General features: G+C 47.6%; 2 protein-coding genes across 9 annotated transcripts in view; one reads left to right on the top strand and one right to left on the bottom strand.

The window, feature by feature from the left end:
- The first annotated feature begins 3,085 nt into the window (after positions 1-3,085).
- On the top strand, positions 3,086-14,946 carry LOC119161752 (carbonic anhydrase 7). The gene is made up of 6 exons (XM_075887826.1): positions 3,086-3,119; positions 3,729-3,890; positions 5,427-5,575; positions 7,638-7,727; positions 9,139-9,450; positions 14,704-14,946. Exons 1-6 carry the CDS (start codon positions 3,086-3,088, stop codon positions 14,944-14,946), a joined length of 990 nt encoding a protein of 329 aa, XP_075743941.1.
- A 777-nt stretch (positions 14,947-15,723) lies between these two features.
- The window catches only part of LOC119175965 (NAD kinase), a 120,465-nt gene continuing 113,961 nt past the window's right edge, over positions 15,724-22,227 (bottom strand). For all 8 annotated transcript variants that reach the window (XM_037427071.2, XM_075889326.1, XM_075889328.1 and 5 more), the window contains exons 6-11: positions 21,169-21,271; positions 20,155-20,255; positions 18,385-18,484; positions 17,202-17,359; positions 16,475-16,557; positions 15,724-16,016 (exon numbers count right to left, since the gene is read on the bottom strand). In XM_037427071.2, the coding sequence (XP_037282968.1) occupies positions 15,848-16,016; positions 16,475-16,557; positions 17,202-17,359; positions 18,385-18,484; positions 20,155-20,255; positions 21,169-21,271 (714 nt within the window). In that variant the 3' untranslated portion in view covers positions 15,724-15,847. The remainder of the gene's footprint in view (positions 16,017-16,474; positions 16,558-17,201; positions 17,360-18,384; positions 18,485-20,154; positions 20,256-21,168; positions 21,272-22,227) is intronic.

The raw sequence follows: 22,227 nt of genomic DNA, 5'->3' as shown, positions 1-22,227 counted from the left end.
ATCTATCTATCTATCTATCTATCTATCTATCTATCTATCTATCTATCTATCTATCCGCTTACATCTGGGTGCTACCATAATTTCCCCTAGTAAGTTGGCGTGAACCAAAATTAGTATGCGAGGGTGATATGGTTTCACAAAAATGACGCGCTGGTCAAAACATACATAATGTCACAATCCCATCGCGTACGTCGCCAAACACTTCCCGCCAAACAGTGGCACATAACCAGCCAAAGCTGATTGACACTTGGTATCTACCCAGGAACGGCGAAAACGCACACGAGTAATTTGAAAAAACCTGACAATGGCAGCGTTGTCCCGATGAATGCAAAGAATAAATGTCACGCTCCAGGAATGGAACCCTGGCATTCTGTGTGGGAATTAAGTATTTTACCACAGAGCCACGCCAGGTTTCGGAACTGCTTTTGTAATAGACTGTAATGCTCGTGAAACGTCAATTGTGGTTGCAGTAATGGATATCCAGTTTTATAAGCATGACATAATTGTAATCCTATGATATAGTCTTCATATCGGGTTAGTGTCAATTGTATATAGATGCCATCCGCTTAAGTTGATCTATGTATCAGTGCGCAGTGCAACCATCCTAGCGAGCGCCAGCGCTTCATATAGCTTGTGGTGTTGCTAATACTTGTGTTCCTGTCAGCATCGTTGCGCAAGTGCAAACAACTGCTTTGCACTAGCTGACTTGTTCAACATCTTCAACTGTTCAACATATGTATGCGTGCATGAAACAGCTGTACACATATTCAGCAACATTTCATAACGTGTCCCTTGATCAAAAAAAAAATTACAACACGGTCACCTTTCCTCCGCATGCTTCTCATAACTTCGATTCCCAAGGTACGTGGGATCTGCCGATGTTTTTTTTTTCTATCATTTCTGTATTTCATTGTCACGATATCGTTTTCTGTAACCAATATCTCATTTCATCGTAATTCATTCTTGTATTTATTTGACAGTTACATAAAACGAGTGAACGTGAGTTAGTACGTATCTATAATTAAAAACAGCGCGAAGAAAACACGGACCAGAATTCACGCGCACTACGACCGTTGACTGCCAGCTACTTGATTTATTGCAAAAGGCATACAATGAAACGGATTACGGGAACATATCGAATCTTCTGGTGGCGCCTGCGTCCAGCGGCACATTATTGTTTAGTTGCAAGAGATTAGTTCTCAAGATAACTACACTCTACTCCTATTCTTTTAGGTTCAATTACGTATTTTAACTACATATACTCGTTCACCATAATTGAAATCCTAGATTCTTCTAACCTAACTGGTTCTTGTTCTATCCCGAGAGTGGGTAGGCGCTAGTAACGTTTATATAGAGTGGTTTTACTATACTCATACGCGAGACGTTCGATGGAAAAGAAGAAGATGCTGTATCGAAGAATCGGTGGCGTATGGCTTCTATTCGTCAGAGATTATTCATCGTTGTTTGTAATACTCACGGCGACTTCGGTTGCCGTCGAGGACACCTACGCAGAACCCGCAGGCAAGTGTATGGAAACCACTTCGCCTTATTTCGTGCTCTGGCGTGACACTGTATACTCAGTGACAGCATGTGGGACAATGGGAGAGCACTCATAAAGGCTGAAGTAAAATATGAAGCGCGAAGGGAATGACGTTTTGTGTAGATGATTATGACTGGGATATTACTAAAGTGTGTGTCTTCACTTTCTTTTTCAGATAAGTTTATCGAAGAGTATTGTGACGGATTCCGGTGGATTCATACGAAACCCGAGTGTATGAAGCGAAGAAGTACATTTACGCTGCTGGGTATGTTTCTTATTTCATTGTGGAAAACAGGCGTCCAATGGCAGCTGGCACAAAGAAAATACATTCTGGGTTCTCCATAGTGGGGGTTAAAGTGTAGCGGGAAAAAATGCGTATAGTGTTCTTTATATGTTTGTGTTTACACAATGTTAAAACAATCTTTTGGTAAAAGCCAACAGGCAATCAAGCGAAGGAGACTATATGGGATGTTATTCGCAGGTTGTGTCTACATAGAAAAACGAGCCCTAATGAATTCCCCTTCTTTGGTTTATTTTCTCGCAGTGTATTTGTGTGGAAGGGCAAATGAAATGCAGCTATTGAATTCCACCTCCTTACGTCATTGTGACCCCATTTGTTCCTTTCTGGGGGGACGTATATACTCGGGTTTGTTGAAGACTGGTTGATTGCTCGTTCATATACTTCTCTACCCTCATAGCCTCAGAAATCTAGCAACACGCACCCATAGACATAGGCTATGCTTTTAAAGACGATAGTATTTCTTGGGGACCTACGCAAAAATTTTGGTCTGTCTGTCTGTCTGTCTGTTTGTTTGTTTGTACATTTGTCTCTCTGTCCCCTCTTTCCGGCATCGGGTACTTGAAACGGCCAACCCCATCCGCAGCGCCCACCAATGTTGCTCAAGGTTGAGCGTTCATGCTTGTGCAATTGTCCATTAAAAAGCAATTATTGTGGATGTGTGGAGCACCATAACAACACGCATATATTCTGCATATGCATCTCTTACTAGAAAACGCATACAAAGGTAATTTTAAGGACCGCAGCGCTTATCACGCTGCGCTAACCATGAAACGCTTGCACGGAACGGGGAGTGTTTCCAACGCTTTGCTAAGACGAGATGGTGGTGGCGCCTACCCGTCGCCTCGCGTTCTACACCTTATCACCTCTGAGACGGGCGCGCATGGCCACGCGCTTTGTTTTCCAAAAGAAACTGCCAGATGGCGCTCATGTCTCACGTGTGACGTGACTTGATGCACTCGTTCGCCTCCGCTGCGCGCTCGAGGCACTCTAACGCAGCGCCTCCGGAATACCATTCACCGATTTTCTTGCGCAGAACATTAAATAAATGTTTTGTTCACTCTCTCCACACGCAGGACTATCGTCTTTCGACGACATTTGCATACTACATGCAGATACGGGGCCATTTTTTTTTCATTCGGAACCTTGTCTTACGTCACACAGAGAAATGTTCATTCATGATCTTTATCGTACATCGGTGCTCGAAGTAAATATGCCATTTGCGTATATAATTCCGTATAACCGCCATGGCCCTGGAGTATGCACACGCTTCTATGAAAGGTGAAGGAAATGAAACCAAAAAAAAAAAAACCTTAGCAGTTCCGTGTACGAATATAACTACTGAGCGAAGCTCCTTAGCAATAGGACCAAATTGATTGATATGTGGGGTTTAACGTCCCAAAACCACCATATAATTATGAGAGACGCCGTAGTGGAGGGCTCCGGAAATTTCGACCACCTGGGGTGCTTTAACGTGCACCCAAATTTGAGCACACGGGCCTACAACATTTCCGCCTCCATCGGACAATAGGACCAAAGGTCTTTGCGCCTGATCCATCTGATGGCTTACAAGAAGGCGGTGGGGTAGGGAGCGGGTGGGGAGAGCGTCTGCTTTTCGCGGTGGAAGGAACGCCTGAGCGAGTGAGTGTGCGGCGCAGTGCGAGCCATCTGCCACTACACTTCCGCTTCGCCTGAAGCGCGCACCTGTTGTATTACTCGGTGCGCTTGCCCGGCATAGGGAGCACAGGGAGTTTCTTCGGAAATTTGATAGTATGTAGTATGTGCCAATGCAGCCTTACTTGAGCTAGTTTTGGTTCTAGATTAGGCCCATTTCGAAAAAAAAGCTATACCACAATCGCATAATTAACCTCATTAATACCCGCTCTACAGAGTACCCGGAGTGGAAGACCAGGTACAAGTCGTGCGGAGACGCTGTGCAGTCGCCGATCCACGTTAGGTACCTGGACAGCCAGTTCCGCCAGTTCAAGCCTATCTATTACACCGGATTCGAGAACCTCTACGAGTACTTCGTCGAAAACGGCGCGCACGGCAGTGAGTGGCTTCTCGGAAGTTGCTTATTCGTTACGACGTTATACACGTTGAGTATGCTTACCTCCCACCATGAGTGTACCCTTCATGCCACACACCATGATACTCATTTTACACCATCATTTTTCCGGAATCAATATTGGGAGACGAGCGCCTCTTGCAACACCTAAACTTCCGCGATATATCACGATTCGATGCCTGCAAGGGACATTTCTATCGCGCTGTCTTACAACAGTACTGAGATGAGAAATGAGTGAACAGTGGGTGCGTGTTGGAGCCGATGGTTCGACAACTGTACTTGCCTTTTTCAAGGATGCAACTGTGACAGTGTTGAAGAAATATATACAAAGCAAAAAATGAGCCGACACAGGAAACAACGAAAAAGACAGGAAAGCGGCTGTCCCTGTGTTCGTCACCGCTTCCGTCACTTAATCTCCTGTCATCACCATAAGCTTGTGCGGTGTTCTGCTTCCGGGAAAGGGAAAGGGGGGTGGGGGTAAGGCACATTGCAGCGCTCATATTTACTACGTCAAAGTATATAGGGCACATTTTGCGCCTCCCCCTCTCCCATGCGCGCACCCATACTCATGAACGTTTCCTGTGCTCGTTCTTTTTTGGCTATAGATGTATATTTCTTCAGTGCAGTGAACCAACCAATCTAACTGCGTGTTATAGTATCGTCTTATAACAGCTAGCACAGGCCCAGACTACTATGATCCTAAATCGCCGAGAGCGTCCGGTTGTAGTCTCGTAAAATATCTCGAAAGTGGTATCACCGAAAGTTACCGTTATCACTGCGCCAGGAGCATAAACGAATGAAGGTGGACAAAGGTGTTCTTTTGAGGATTTCACTAAATCGAGGTTTGTTATAACGAGGTTTCACTGTAGGTAGGATTTCTTCACAGTGCTCATTGCTGGGTTGCATAGAAAGATTGAAAAAGAAAAGTAAATTCGAAAATAGGATTGGGTGTAGCATTGAATAGATTGAAAAACGTAACGAAACACATGTTATCCTCTAATTAGCTTTAAAATATTAACAGCTGCCTTCCCATCCAACACACATAGTTTCGACGCGTATAAACTTATAAATTTAATTTTTTTAAAGCCACTTCGTGAACGTGCTCTTGAATCAAGCTCACCTGCTGATGGTGAGCAAACTTCAGCAGTGTTATGGGAGACCTGCACATGTTATCGCAAATCACTTCATTAATTGTCGCAGCTTTATGCGAAGACAGTGGATGTGTCTCAAGTCAAGCCTGCGCCGTCTGCGTGTATGTCCGTTGTCACACAGACAGCGGGGCAGGTGCCCCACCTCAGCTCCAGGGGCGCTTAAGATGAAGTTGCTATGTGATGATGATTTTTAGAAAATAATAACGGTGCTAAATCACCATGGCGGTGAGGATGCTCGTAATATCGTTAGCTAATCCTAGGTTTCATACCGTGGAACTGGTGGATTTTTTTTTTCACTTCTTGAAGAGTGCTCTTGGTACCGGTTCGCAAGTATTCTTTTGGGTAATGTTGACGGGCTGGGCTTTTAAGTCTACATCACCCTGGCGGACGGAACGGTGAGCATCTACGGCGGGCCGCTGCCCGTCCGCTACAACCTGTCTCGCGTAATCCTGCGTTTCGGGCGAGCGGCGGGACCCGGCTCCGAGCATCGCATCGATGACGAGGAGTTCGTCGCGGAGGTATGCCGACAGAATTATGAACCGCAGACTCTGACATAAACAATAGGAGTGGGTGCTTCGTTTCTTTGCATAAGTGTAAGAAAATCTTTTTATTCGTTCACACTTATGAAATCACTGGACGGGCGCGACATTCAAGACGTCAGCGCCTTTTAAGCCGCGGTCAGACCCCATGGTTGGGGTCATTAGGGGACACGTGGATGGGGGGCGTAAACTCCGTGTAGAAGGAACTCGAAAGCGAGTGTGGTGGCGGTGTTACTTGTAGACCGATCATTGGCGTCGTCAGGGGGTTCAAAATGGGCCCTTGCTCCCAACCCAAGCTACACCAGCACTGCCCCCCCCCCCCCCCCTCGTCCACAGTCGTTATGCAACAAGGGTTTACAATATCCTGCCGAAACTCATAAGGCCGATGTTGCCAGCTTCTGACATTACTCCGTACGTGGCCTCCGAGATTGCGGGCGCGCGACAGGTGCCTCGCACTCTCGGAGGCCATGCTCCGTAGTGCGCGCCGCGCATCCCTCTCGTCCAAGGGCGCTCGCGTCTCGCGCGCACGGTGCTCTTGCCTTGTTGTCTTGCCTCCATGGTGGGGCCACTAGCGCAGGTCGCCACATTTTATCGTCTACCCGAATTAACTTCATCACCAATGCTAAATACAACATTCCCCAAAACATACACAAACAATTACTCATACCGCCCCTTCCTAAAAACATGCATCCAACATATCATGCTAAGCGCCGAATCCAAAGAGCAAAAGCTCTTCAGAAAAAAATTGCATGGAGCCAATGACGTGCTTTATGTCGATGCGGCAGAATAGAAATCCTCCTCATCCTATGCCCTCTCTGCTGTCGACTATAACGGCAAGGCGCTCACAACGGCATCCGTCACTGTCAGCTCTTCGGAGGAGGCGGAGGAGGCTGCCATCGCTTTAGGTTTATCCATCCCCAATATCACTATGATTGTAAGTGACTCAAAAACTGCCATACGCAACTTCAGTGCAGGTCGCATCTCATCAACTGCCCTTTCAATTCTTAAGAAACATCCTCCCACGCTAGACGTTGCTCTCATATGGACGCCCGCGCATGCGGGGTTCAGTGACAATGAGGCGGCTCATACCTGTGCTCGAGGAATGACCGGCCGAGCGCAGGCCTCTGATGGCGCCTTAGACCACGTGGCCTTTTTCAGCGCAAGAGATCGTCTTTTGACCTTCCACGATATAACAAATCACTACCGCCTATAGCGCACTATATACCCCCCCTTACATCATGGAGCTTCGCGCTACCATGAAATACTATGGCGCCAGTTACAGACCCGTACGTTTCCTACCCCATCTTTTCGCCATCTTATACACCCTGCGATATACCCCTCCCCTTTGTGCATTTTCTCTCAACAAAGAGCTAACTTAGACCATATCATGTGGGGGTGTACTCGAAACCCACCACCCAATTCTCTACACATTAATAGTAAGGAGCAGTGGGAGGCTGCTATGTGCAGCTCGGCGCCCGAGGTCCAGGACCAGATTTTGGATTGGGCCAAGAGGGTAGCGGAGACCTACGCTGGGTAGGCTCCTCTGACACTCCACCATCGCACCTTTCCCTTTTGGGATGAATAAAGTTTTTCTCCTCCTCCTCCATGGTGGCGTAAACACCATGGCGATGTCACCACGGAGCTTTGGTCGTAGGTGGGGTGGGAGAAGGCTGGTTAATAAAATTTGATTAATTAATCGATTTGTACAGTTATCGCACAATCTGTGGGCTCGGGCCTTATTCCGATCCTTTAGGCTTACGTTGATTCAATGAGGTCGGTCGAATGGGTGGTGGGGTGAGGGTTTACAGTCAATAAGTTCTCCTTGAAGCATGTTTACTTTCTTTTTTATTCTCGCTGGTCGATACATGGCAAGTGGCTGTCGCTGTAAGGGGAAAAATTGGTGTGTACACGTGGCGTTGAGATGGCTACAACAAAACTACTGAAACGCCGATTTCTTGCGTATTTCTGATACTACATTGTCCTAAACGACATTCGTTGTTCATGCCTGTTGTGCTCGAGCGCGCTTTATCCATAACTGCAGATGCAGCTTCTGTTCTCTTCCAAGAAGCCAACCACAACAAGCTGCCTTTACGATAATTCTGGAGCCGCCATCCTGGCTGTCCTTTTCCGCGTAAGTGTGCATGAGCACCGCGAACATTCAGCTGATACGCGTATGCTTTTCTAAAGACAAATGTTTGCATTTAGCGCATCTTTTCTACGGGCGCCGTTACACCAGCAGCCCCTGCGTTCACCTCCACACTGCCGCCACTGTATAAAATAATCGATCAATAACATCGTTTTCTTTTATACATGACTCTTTCTCCCTCTAGTTGAGGTAACGAGCGCATAACATGGCAATACCGATCAGTTCGGCTTAAAGGGGTTTTTTTTTTGCTATACCATTCAAGCCAGGGTCGTCCCCAGAAATATCTTTCGGGGGATGTTTTTGTGTAGAACGACCAACTCTGGCGACTGGTTGTTGATGTGAAGGTATTTAAATACTCTAGTATGACCCGAAAAGTTACAGCAATAAAAAAAATTCAGGGGCTTTCCCAACACCCTCTAGTTACGGCCATGGTCCCGGCTTTGGTCCTGCTTTGGCGAACACACGGCTGTTTGGGAACGATTCTCTACTGCATTCGACACGCCCCCTCCACCCACCCCGTCAGTTGGTAAAGAAAGAGGAATCAAATTCAGCACTGTTAACATTTGCTACCCTGCAGGTAGCACACGAATTTCATGTGTCGCATACAGTTGGAATTACATTACGCACTTTGGAAACGTTCTCAATAAGACTGCCCCAATGTCATCGCAATCGGGAAATGGGCTACGTGTTGGTTTTTTATTAGTGAAAATCATGCTCTGTTTCATACATTATCTGCAACGCTGTGGAGGCTAACGAGGCTTTTCGCAGTCGACGCGTTCACGACAAAAATAGTTCACTGTTATTACCACCAATTACAGAATTTTCTTGCGTGGTTATGGTGAGAAGTAATCGAAGATATTTTGTGCCTTCCACGCGACGCCACAAATAGGCTCTCTGCTCTGGGTAGGTCACGATGTCGGGAACCTGGACTTTGTCATATTGCAAGTAAATGTAGCGCAACGTGGAAGTCCCAAGAGACACTCACACATTCACACACTTTTCGCCTCAAGAAACACACACCACACACAGTGCTCATGAGGCTGTCAGCGGGGGAGGACACCACGGAGTCGTTCGGTACCCGCGTTCTATCATGCTCTCCCCGCTCTCTTCTGTTCGCCAGTTGCACCGAGGGAGACAACAAGTAAATGCGGTGAAGCACAGGCGCTAATCAGATGTCACGCGAGCGACCACAAGCGGAGTTTCCACAGCGTTGCATCTGCATCATGTGCGCAACGCAGTATCTGTGAGTGTACAACTGGCGTCTACATACCAGCTAGAAAAACACTTAATTGCTGTGTGTAGCATTGGAATCGCTACAAGATACACAAACTGAAATGCATGTTTATGGGGAATCATATACAGTTACGCTGTTTGTGCTCAGACACCTTTCTTGCAGCGAAGCCAAAGGCAGGGTGGATTAGTGTCGCTGTTTCCCGCGTCTGTGCTGAAAGGTGAAGAGCCGGCGCGTGCTTGGGGCTCGCAGGAGGTTCCGGGGAGCGTGAAGGGCCTGGAGCCCCTCGTTCAGAGCACGCGGCAGCTGCGCGGCGCGTGGGGCGCCCGGGTGCCGGTGAAGATGCGGTTGAGCGCGCTCATGGCGCCCAAGGCGCAGCACTACTACGCCTACGCGGGGTCGCTCACTTTCCCGCCCTGCACGAGCAGCATACCCACCATGGTGATGGCCAAGCCCGCCACCATCGGAGAGGACCAGGTGACTTTATCGGCGATACATTTCTGGTTATGAGGACGGACAACGGGCCAGATCGTGCCATTAGATCAATATGCCGTGTATTATAACGACGAATCAAGCATTCTTTTCAAGGTTCAATTATAATTTACATTTTATTGAGATATCATTTATATAGACACTGCAGGCGAATTTGTGCAGTTGCCGTTGTCGTGATGATCCGTATACCGGGTGTTCAAAATTAAGCTTTATGATTTTTTTAAAATTAGGCGCTCGAAGGCACGTGAGAACCACTTGTGCAAATAAGTTAAGCGGCCAGGGGGACAGAAAGTTAGATGATAATTATCGCTGTCAGCAGCCCAATTAACTAAAATTTAATAATTAACTTTTTACTGGCTGCGGTAAGTTGGCATGTTTATATTGAAAAAATGTAGGCAGTGGTGTTTGTACACAGTTTCAGTTGGAAGATTTTTTCTAGCACGCCTGTGTTCCGAGATATCCGGCTCCAAAGTTTAATTGTCTTTCGCACGATTACGCATGCAAGAGGGTGAGGGTCCGCGCAAAGCTCCTCCCTAAAGTGACGCATCTGTTGCGTGTGGTGTTTAGTGTGTGAAGAGGGTGGAAGCGTAGGCATAGGTGATAGCAATTACCCTTGCCCTCTTCGGCCGTCGAAATCAAAAATCGAAGAACGCTTGCAACCAGTGTCGTAACACGCAACTGCAGAGCCTCTAACGATAGTGGCAGATACCATGCCGAGATAATGGTGCGAGCGGAGAATCTGGATGCCAGTGCGCGTGCGTAATAATCACTAGAGAAGCATGCGTGGTCGTTGCCTGGGCTACGCGAATAGCGTGACTGCTGATGTCCGAGTACTGTAACTTTTATTGAAACAAGAGCAACAACTCCACCAATAATAACTGAAACAGTTTTATCCTTGCTAACGCATATTTCCTGCTGCTACATAAGCATATTTCGGTCATGCACAAATCTCATCGAAACTCTTCACCTCTCAAGACGTCAATGCCCCAAAAAGTGTTCAAAATGCCTGCCTTCGGCAGCAACGCAAAGCATGAACCGCTGTCGCGTCGACTCGATGACTCGGCGCAGTACTTCTGCAGGAATACTCGCACAGGCAGATGTTATCCTGTCCTTCATGTCATTAACATCGCTGGGCTCTGTTACGTAAACTCGATCTTTAACGTAGCCCCAAAGGAAAAAGTCGAGCGGAGAAAGGTCAGGTGATCTTGGTGGCCAAAACATCGCTCCTGCGCGCCCAATCCACTGTTGTGGAAAACGTCTGTCCAACCAGTTCTTCGCCCTGGTAGAAAAATGTGGTGGTGCTCCATCGTGCTGAAACCATACTTGGCGCAGGTCATTCAGGGAAAGACTGCAGACAAGATCATCAATGACAACACCTAATATTTCTTCTGTGTACATCTTTCCGTTCAAGTTGTCCTCAAAAAAGTGAGGTCCGATGATCCTGTCCCCGAGTATGCCGCACCACACATTCACACTCCAGCGAACTTGATGCTTGTGCTGCCTCAGCCAGTGTGGGTTTTCTTGTGCCCAATAATGGGCGTTGTGAAGATTAACACTTCCATTTCGGCAAAACCGAGCTTCATCAGTCCAAATTATTCTGTGCAAAAAGTCATTTTCTTGATCAGTTTTGATGAGGCCCCAATTGCAGAAGTCAACTCGCCTTTCAAAGTCCGCCTCATTTAGGTCCTGATGAAGGTAAACGTGATATGGATGGAACTTGTGCTTTCTTAAAACATTTGTGACTGTTCCGATGCTGCGACCGCACTGATCGGCAATCTGTCGGATGCTGAGCTCTGGCATCGAGGTTACGCACGCGACAACGTCGATTTCAAAGTCTTCATCGACGATTGCCTTCCTGGTCCGTCTCGGAAGGTGGACAGAGCCTGTTGTGCAGAAGCGTCGAAACAGGTTTGTGAAAGTGGGCCTTGTTGGAAGGGGACGGTGTGGGTGGCGAGACGCGTAAAGCTCCATTGCTAACGAAGCGTTGCCATTCATTTCAGCCATTGCAAGCACCACGTCTACTTTTACTTTGGTAGAATACCTCACGCCAGAAGCAGCCATATTAGCTCGAAAGGACTCCACGTGGATTTCCTTGGTAGACCTTCAATGCAGAGACGCTGTGCTCTAACCGGAGGCACCCTAGTGCAGGACGGTCCTGCTAACGCGTTCACAAGAAGATGTCTCAGTGTGATCTAAAGTCACGAAAAAACGTCGCGAAAAATGGTCTCCTGTTATCGCGTTCATCAGGATCATGCGTAAGGCTCATGGCGCACCGCGCTGTCACATTTTGATTTCGCCGGCCGAAGAGGGCAAGGGTAATTGCTATCACCTATGCCTACGCTTCCACCCTCTTCACACACTAAACACCACACGCAACAGATGCGTCACTTTAGGGAGGAGCTTTGCGCGGACCCTCACCCTCTTGCATGCGTAATCGTGCGAAAGACAATTAAACTTTGGAGCCGGATATCTCGGAACACAGGCGTGCTAGAAAAAATCTTCCAACTGAAACTGTGTACAAACACCACTGCCTACATTTTTTCAATATAAACATGCCAACTTACCGCAGCCAGTAAAAAGTTAATTATTAAATTTTAGTTAATTGGGCTGCTGACAGCGATAATTATCATCTAACTTTCTGTCCCCCTGGCCGCTTAACTTATTTGCACAAGTGGTTCTCACGTGCCTTCGAGCGCCTAATTTTAAAAAAATCATAAAGCTTAATTTTGAACACCCGGTATAATCCGAATTGATAACATCGCACCACACGTCACTTGGACTATGTGCGAATGGAAGTATGCGAGGGCAGCTCGCAATAGCGGCACAAGCGGAGGGTAAAGGCGCAGGCCTTCAATAGAGGCAATGGACAATATTCGAAGGAAGATGCGAGTGGTGAAAACACTTTATTTCAGCTGATAATGTCAGCCTATTGATGCGCTGGCTGGATATCGCGTAGGGTAACCGGTACCTCATGGCTCTCAGTGAATCTTAATGCCCAGCCATTCGGCGGCTTTGGTGCAGCCCGGTCCGAGCTGGACACTGTGAACTCCCGTCGCTGTACGTATTCGAAGGGTGGCTGCAGGTCATACCACACGTATCTACATACATGGTGTGGACGAAATCTGCTCTGGGTGCTCCGCATAGTGTGTATTCGGGAATATCGCGGGGTCAACAGGAGCAAAGTGAGATGGAGATAAAAAGATTAAAGTTGACGCTAAGTTGATGTTGATGCTCGAGTTTAGAGGGAGATTCATGTGGGGGTGCAGGTTGATGCCGGATCTTCCTACAGTGGAGGGAGGATTCATTGCATTCAACCATGCGTTTGCGTGTGGTGCCTGGGTCTGTGGTTGGTCCTGCTTGGTTGAAGTCCGCTCGAGCAGTGTTATGAGCCACTTTAATTGCAGGGTTGCCTGCACGAGCAGGTATACGCATTGGTTTTGAATTGATCCAGTCGGAATTCAGAATTTTGACAGCACGCATGTGAACCCTGCCTCGCACTAAATTCCGGATTGCTGCGCTGGAGTCACGAAAGATTATAGTTTGGTAGTGGTTTAGGAGATTGCCAAGGCTATTACGCCTTCATCTGTCTATAGGGCGGACAGAGCATTAGTCGAACCTGAAACTATTTGGTGGAGTGTGTTGGAAACAGAACTGAAGGCAAAAGACGATAGTTATTGCGCGAGAACAAAACGACGACACAGAGACAAGAAGGACACGAAAGACACGAGCGCTTTAGTGTCCTTCTTGTCTCTGTGTCGTCGTTTTGTTCTCGCGCTATAACTATCGTCATGCCATACCAACTAGCCCAAGCTGCCACACTTGAAGGCAAAAGGCTCGGTGAGTGGCATATTGTTTGTGTGGTATTGTGCTTGTTTAAGCGCCGTGGCTCTGGCTTTTCCGCCGAGCTGGATGGTGGTCTGGATGGACAATTTTGAGGAGTTGACAAATTGTTAGTTGGGAACGAATTTCTCTCGGGGTGAAGTGCGTGGGTGTGGGAGAGCTTGAAGGATAGGGGCCCAGAGATGAAAGAACGCGCTGCCCCGTAGCTGTGTACCATAGACGCTCGAGTTGACCTGTACGACGGGCCTCGACAAGCTCGCCTAAAGTGTTGTGAACCTCCATACGTAGTAGACCGCTGACGGACGTGTGCCTGAGGAGATTGAGAACTGTTTCGTAGACTTTCCTGATAAGTGCATTGATTCGTTCTTCCCTCTTCTTCTGAAAGAAACAAAATATACGCCACTAGACGTACTACTACAACAGATTGAATAAGGCAGCAGAGGTCACGACCTCGCATGCCTCGGTGGCGATTCGCAATCCGTCGGATCATTCTTATGAGCAATGGCTACACGCCAGCACGCGCGGAGCTTCTCGCCACCGGCTGTATACAGGGACGCCGTCCAGTAGAAGGCTCCGGAAACTTTCAACCAATATGGCGTTCTTCAACGTCTACAGACAACGCGCAGTACATGGGGACCCTTAATATTTCGCTCTTATGGAAACGCGACCACCACGGCTTGGATCGAACCCCCGACCTTTGGGTCGAGCACCGTATACATGCACTGTGTCGGAATGGTCCCTTCCTGAATTAGCATGTTATCGGCATTAAAGAAACGTTGCATTGAATGTCACTTACATCGATACATGGGCTGTGTTCCAATACTCACCGTAGACGGCTAAATAGACAGCTAAATGGACGACGGCCATCTTAAGTCCCATTCCAGTTCTCACGTGGCGGGCAAAGTAGACAGCTCCGAGAAGACCGCATCGTAGACAAGTACGATGCAGGCTACCTTGCCGTCTAAACAAGATGGCGGCTCAGTGAATCGCTCAGATAGATCAAATCTCGCCAGAATGGCCGTCTGGACACAAGCAGACGCTTTCCCAGACGCTCAATGCGAGTAAAACTTATCTGTTTTTGATTTCAACACGAAACAAGCCAGAAATTTAAACTGTTACGTTTGTTTCTTCTAGGTTTTTGTTCTCGACGTGAGTTGGTGCATCGTCGCGTAAAATCTGTCTAAACGTGTTCCAATTCTCGGACAGCATGGGCTCGGTGCGGTCTTCTAAGCAGTCTGCGTAGACTGTTTACGTGCTGTCTAAGAATTGGAACACAGCCATGGTTTCTAGCGTAACGTCATTCTCTGTTATTTTTTTTAAATAGCGATGTTGTTCATAGTTCACAACAGATAAATGCACACCTCATGCCATGGATTGCTTCGCGCCGCGTGCATGCAGATTGACGCTCTTCGACGGAACATGTTCGTGTCCCTCAACTACTGCGTCTACCACATGGCCGGCCAGTTGAGGCCCACCTTCGACGCACAGAACCGCGACCTGTACCGCTCGTTCAAGTACTTCAGCAGCCGCAGCGGCGCCGATGCACCACCGACGGCAGTGTTGCTGGCGCTGCTACTGCTGGGCCTAACCTTTAGGGCCGCAGCGCCATTAACCGAAACGTGGATTCTGCGCCGAGACTGAGGCCATGTTTTTATCACCACCGTGTGAAGAGTGAACTCGTACACAATTCTAGATGCGTGTCTAGAGCGCGCTTGCACCGGCCCGTCCACGTGACTGCTATCTTAATGTAATTGCATCAAATATTTGCCTCCATACGCGATATTAAATATAGTCTTCGCTCTCTTCTAGACGGTTATTTCATTTGATGATGGTTATGATTGGTTCAAAAAACTAGGACGGAATGCACCTGCATGCGTGGTATTCGAGCGTCCACTGTAATAATAATAATAAATAATAATAATAATAATTTACGCCCCAAACTGGCATATGATTATGAATGACGCAGTAGGTCTCTATAGCATTTCTCCCCCATAGGAACAACGAATTGGTTACCTCAGCGGAAGCGATTATGACGAAACTAATAGCTCCAGTCAAGAGTTGTTCCTTTAGATTGGTTAATGACCAGCACACACATAGCTTCATCTCCTTCCTCTCGAGGCGAAGAGCTTTGATTTGATTGGTATGTGGGGTTTAACGCCCACAAAACACCATATGATTACGAGAGACGCCGTAGTGGAGGACTCCGGAAATTTCGACCACCTGGGGTTCTTTAACGTGCACACTGAGCTAGCACACGGGCCTACAGCGTTTCCGCCTCCATCGGAAATGCAGCCGCCGCAGCCGGGATTAGATCCCGCGATCTGCGGGTCAGCAGCCGAGTACCTTAGCCACTATAGACCATTACTACCAAAATTATATCAAAAACAACTTTGACCACGCAAAGAAACACTCGACACAATCGCGATTAAATCTTCATTTGTATACAGGGTCGCTACAAGACAACAAGAAACGCTTAAAATAAAATAAAAACGAGATAGAGACAAGGAGCGCGCAGTTATCGTCAACAGAAACGGGTCGTCGATTATTTGGGCTCCGCGGGCGTCTTGTCGATGTCGGAGCTTTCCGTTAGCTGGCGCTGCTTCTTGCGCATGTTCCAGTGCAGGCACTCGGCGAGGCTGTCGAACCAGTCGGATATCTGGTCTTGGTCGCAGATCGAAGGCACCGGGTAAATGGACGTGGTCACCTTCAGGCTGCGGGAAAGAGCGCGATGTGATTAGTTTTATCTTCATTGGGGACGCGAGAGACGAGCGGAACTATTGCTTCTCTTTCAAGCAATACCAGCCGATCACTTACTTCCAATTTTAAGAATACCGAGGAAAATTTTCGTTAGAATGAAGGGCCCTATCTTGTGGTATGGACATAGATTGGCACAGGAGCACAGGTCACGGACATGGTTCACAGTTTACATCATGATTAAAAAAAAAGACGTGCCTGTCGCCAAACGCCAATATTGCAGACAGTCCTGGATCTAAGAAGGTCTAACGTATATACGTCACATAACATGCGACGTCGTATGTCTTGCGATTTAGGGTAGCTCGACTGCTTTAAGAGGAGCTGTACCTACAGTACATGCATAGGCCAACAAATGTGGACCGCAAGGACAGTGTAGGAGGCGACGTTCGCTTGGCACCTACGTAAACGAACCCACCTTTCTCCATGTTGGAGCTCCTGACGAAGGCGACCGTCGAAAGAGGCCCACACCGAACTGCGGGCCTCGGGCGAAACCATTATCTGCGCGGGAAAACGAGCATGAAATGTATTAAGGCGATAGCCTTAGACGACTCGACAAACGCGGGAAGTGACCGTGGGTGTGTACACGATTGGTGCAATAAACCATCATGTGATGACTGCAGCCCATGACGTCGCAAGTCACCACAATTCATGACGTCACCTTAATGTCACTATGACGTCACATAACTTGCCGTCGTCTCGCGCTATCATCGCTTGGTCACAGGAGGGCCGATCCCGGAGACACTGCGTAACTACGCGTGGTGAACCACATTTAAGGATGAAGATCTTACGTTAATTGTTTACTTATATTCGGCTAAATTCGCAGGAATGGGCCCACCAGCTACAAAAGACACGGCTTCATCATCATCGTCGTCGTCGTCATCACTCCACTACAATCATGGAGGAAGAAAAAATAAAAAGTTTTTCCTTCCTCTATGACTACTATCACATTATTCAATTTATGAAGCCATAAAGTCGTTCGCAATCACAAATGTCCGAGTATTAAGCAGCTCCATGTACAATGTCCACACTTTCCATGCTGGCACAAACTGTCATGCTTGCTACCTCCGGGGAGCGCGAGTTATCTGACGAATCTGGTTATCGTGACACCAGGCGTTGTTATCGTCAAGTGTGTATGGACGCACCTTGAGCTCCACGCCGGCCGGCACGACGATGGAGCGGAACGAGAGGGAGTGCGGGCAGATGGGCGTCACCATGATGGCAGGCACGCTGGGGTGGATCATCGAGGCGCCCGCCGCCACCGCGTACGCCGTGGAACCCGTGGGCGTGGACACAATCAGACCTACGTTAGTATGCAATCAATCAATCACTCAATGACATTAATCGCACACCTGAGTGATATATATTGATTGATTTGTGGGGTTTAACGTCCCAAAACCACCATTTGATTATGAGAGACGCTGTAGTGGAGGGCTCCGGAAATTTTGACCACCTGGGGTTCTTTAACGTGCACCCAAATCTGAGTACACGGGCCTATAACATTTCCGCCTCCATCGGAAATGCAGCCGCCGCAGCCGGGAATCGAACCCGCGACCTGCGGGTCAGCAGCCGAGTACCTTAGCCACTAGACCACCGCGGCGGGGCACCTGAGTGATATATAGGGGCGTAATAAGGGAGCATGAGGCAGGAAGTAAAGTCCCCAGATTTTTTTTTGTAAGGCTTTAGTGGAGGCTAGTAACCAGAAATCAAGTCCGAGAGAGAGAGATACATATATAACAATTATTTAAACATCCAGGGTGTAGGAAGTCCCCGGCCTCGCAGGGCGCGGATGTTCCCTATCTTAAGATTACGGCTATTACGGAGTCCGATAATCTCAGAACCTAGAGGTTGAAGATGTGCTCCGACTAGGCGACAGTTACTCGAGTGCCTCCGCACCCGTTAGACGGGTCGTCGACTCTTTTTCTAAGTTGCTTCGCCAAAGCCTCTTCAAGCCGCTGGATTCAACTTGCTCTGGAATTATTACATTTTATTTGCACTCGTAGATGCACTGATATACACGTAACGAAAAGTCGGAACCCCTCCCTCGTCGACGGAATCGGTTGATCGATATGTGAGGGCGTCGCTTCGTAATCATACGGGACGTTAAACCCCACAGCGTCGCTTCGTAATCATATGGTGGTTTTGAGACGTTAACCGATCAACCGATTCCGAAAACGAGGGAGGGGTTCCGACCTTCCCTTACGTATATGTCAGTGTGTCTACAATTGCAAGTAAAATGTAATAATTCCAGAGCAGGTTGAATCCCCCACCCCTTTGGTTATAAAAATGGTGAGCGATGTCACGTGGTGTGGCTGCCAACGTACTCACCGTCTCCCTGGACAGTGGTGATCAGTTTGCCGTCCAGGTAGAGGTCAATGTTGGACAGGTAGGGCGAAGGACCCCTGTCGACGACAACCTCGTTGAGAACCTGCGCATGCGCAATCGAATTCATGCTGACCGCATGACACAAGCGCACCGATAAAGCCTACGCACGAAGGCATATGCATTTTACTGTGACGTCCCACAAAAACGAACCATGCCTGAAAGTTGGCTTCACGGCTCACAGAAAAATATAAATAAGGTATTCTCAACTTCTGGGTGCCAAAAAAATAATATAGGTATGTGCCACGCTATAGCGGGTAGTCCAAATTAATCTTTACTGCTTGGCTTCCTTTGATAGAATGAACTCACTCAATCAAAGCCTAAGCTTTCATTGATTGAGTGCGCCGACTGAGTGAGTGCACTGATTGAGTGAGTGCGCCGATTGAGTGAGTGCGCCGAGTAAGGCTTTGACTGCGCCGACTCGTATTGGACTCCCGTTCACGCTATACACGTATTAGACATTTCACGGCACGTAGTAAAGCAACTGCGCCTAAAGTTCAGAAACATACTTGCTGATGACAAGGTCCGGAGAGTTTTCTCTAAAAGAGAAGAAGAAGCGTTTGATTGTTGGATAACAAATGAAGCCAGAAAATCCCATGAGAACACGATCTACCAAACGCTGACAGAATATATATATATATATATATATATATATATATATATATATATATATATATATATATATATATATATATATATATATATATATATATATCAATGCTGGACTTTCACGTGTGCCACTTATCTCATTGTCAATCATGATATGGAAAACTAATCAGTAATCACACCCGAGTGAACAATAAAAACAGCACCAGTGGAAGTTTCAGAGGACTTCGACTATAGTTTTGCTACTCAGCATTTAAATCTAGAAATTTCGTGCGAATGTAGGCCCGTATCCCCACACCCTTATCCTTATCATTGCGTTTTCCTTATCAGTATTCTGCTTTTAGTGCGCTTAATAAACAAGGTGGGCCACTAATTATGAGTCGATATTTTGGGGGCGAAGCTCCTTGTGGCGTGGCTTGTGCGTCCCCCGTTGTCGTAGTGCGTAACCGTGGCACATACCCGCATACCAGTGGCTCATACCCGCCCTCAGGCACATATCCGCATGTTCACAAGTTAGGAAAAACGTAGCACGGCATCGTTATCACGCTCTCAATGTTAACAGAGCGCTGACAGCAGAAATGTGGCACATACTTCGTTTAGTCCTTGGATTGCCCGCTGGATGGCGGTACTTGTATATGATGAATGTATGATAAAAAGGAGCGAGATGGTGATACTTGAAGCGTTCGCTAGATGGACGCACGGACAGACAGACAGACAGACAGACAGACAGACAGACAGACAGACAGACAGACAGACAGACAGACAGACAGACAGACAAGCGCACGGATAGGCAGACAGACGGACGCACGAACGGATGGACTAACGCACGCACGGACGGACGCTTCGTCCCGCTCATCATCATGCATTCCGGGGGTATGCTGTGATTTTTTTTCCTTCTTACCGTGTTTGCGTTCTTATCACACACGCAGAGAAACTCAAGGAAAACATGGGGTAACGTTAAGGTTGGTTTGTGAACACGAGCCTCAGTCTACGATAGCTGTACTACTCCTTCAACGGCGTCCGACACTGCGTTGCAAATTAGGCGTCAAAATGAATGAATGAATGAATGAATGAATGGATGAATGAATGAATCAAATACAATATACTTACTAGGCACGATGAGTTGCAGTTAAGATTGTTGTCGTTGGAATCGCTCTCGCTGCGGTATATGCTACATTTTAGTCTGCTCCGTAGGGTGAGCGCCGCGTGCCCTGTACGATGTAAGAAAGAGGAGGAAAAAAAACAAACAAAAATAACACGAATTTGAGACATTCACAATGCAAAATGCAAGAACACAAACGTGATGCAGCATGCTACACTTAGCACACTTGGCAACGTTGCGATGACCGAAAAATTGTATACAAACAGTGTATAATTCAACGCAATAAGGTAATTATAGATGTCATATTAAATACAGCAAATGAAGAAACTTCCGTGAAATGTTTCTTTTTTTTTCAAGTTTTTGCGACTGTACTACTATAGCTATTTCCCAATCGATGGGAAATAGCTTAACTCCGCTAAGAGCTCGCGGAGTTAAGCGCCGATGCAAGCATCAGCGTTTTGTTCAAATGCATCCAGGCACATAATTGATTGGTATGTGGGGTTTAACGTCCCAAAACCACCATTTGGTTATGAGAGACGCCGTAGTGGAGGGCTCCGGAAATTTCGACCACCTGGGGTTCTTTAATGTGCACCCAAATTTGAGCACACGGGCCTACAACATTCCTGCCTCCATCAGAAATGCAGCCGTCGCAGCCGGGATTCTAACCCGCGACCTGCGGGTCAGCAGCCGAGTACCTTAGCCACTAGACCACCGCGGCGGGGCCATCCAGGCACATACAAGATCTCTCAATAATGACTTGCGAGATTAGCCGGCGGTGCACCGCCAGCTAATCTCGGAGGCCGCGGTTCAATGGATCTTTTGTGCGGGAGGCTCCACCGACGCACTGCGCGCAGAGCCAGCTTTGCAGCCGCTGCGCCACTTGTCACGTGATCATAGAGGGCGGTGGCGAGCTTCGGGCTGGGCGGAGCCTAAACGCCGTGACGGCACTACAAGTGCCTCAGTATGCCGACGGCGCCTACCGCTGTTTAGAAACACGAAATAGGTCTATTTAGGTATAATACCTTCGAGCACGTTGTTGACCTTGTCCTGGAAGTTGTCAAAGTCAAACGGTGTGAGGAAGCCCAAAGAGCCCATGTGGAAGGCCATCACGGGTGGCACGCTTTGCTGTCAACGACACAAAAAAAAGGTACACACAGTTAAAACTCACACCTTGATGGGTCAGTGGAGTTGAGCCCTACCCATAAATGAACGCTTAAGAATCAGTTTTAGTGATAAGCACAAAATGCCTCAAGTTTTTTTCTTCTTATATGATAATACGGTGCTAACAAACAATTTCTTTTTGATTTTTTTATAAAAAAATTGGCCCGAATCTACATGTTACACTGTAAGTGTCGTCGAAAGACGATAGTCTTGCGTATGGAGAGAGTGAACAAAACGTTTATTTGATGTTCTGCGCAAGAAAATTGGTTAATGGTATTCTGAAGGCGCTGCGTTAGAGTGCCTCAAGTGTGTAGCGGAGGCGAACAAGCGCATCTAGGCACGTTAGACACGAGCGCCATCTGGCAGTTATCTTCGAAAACGAAGGCGTGCGCGACCGCGGAGAAAGCTGCGCGCCAGTCTCGGAGGTGATAAGGTGTAGAATGCAAAGCGACGGGCAGGTACCACCACAGTGTCGTCGTAGCAAAACGTTGAAAACACCTTCTTGAGCATCGCGTTGCACTGTCAGCGCAGCGCGATAAACGCTACAGTCCTTAGAGTTACTCGTGTGTGCCTCTTCTAGTATAAAGGCAGACATACAAAACATAGACGTGTTGTTATGGCACTTCAGATATGCACAATACTTGCTTTTTTTAATTGACAATCGCACAACTATGAACGCTGAACCTTGAGCAATATTGGAGGGCGCTGTGGATGGGGTTGACCGTTTGGTGCCGTTTGAGGTATCGTTAGGGCGGACAAACAGACAAACGTACAGACAGACAGACAGACCAAAAATTTTTTGTCGGAGGTCCCCAAGAAAGACTATCGTCTTTAAAAAGCTATCGTAATGTAGTGCGGTCCTACAGAAAGAGTTTGCGGTCAAAGACCGCACTGTCTAAATCTGTCGACGTGAAGCCCGC

This window comes from Rhipicephalus microplus, chromosome 3, assembly GCF_043290135.1.
Source record: "Rhipicephalus microplus isolate Deutch F79 chromosome 3, USDA_Rmic, whole genome shotgun sequence".
In the NCBI taxonomy this organism is placed as follows: Eukaryota; Metazoa; Arthropoda; class Arachnida; order Ixodida; family Ixodidae; genus Rhipicephalus; species Rhipicephalus microplus.
Note: the sequence above shows the minus strand (reverse complement) of the source record. Positions and strands in the feature narration are given on the sequence as shown.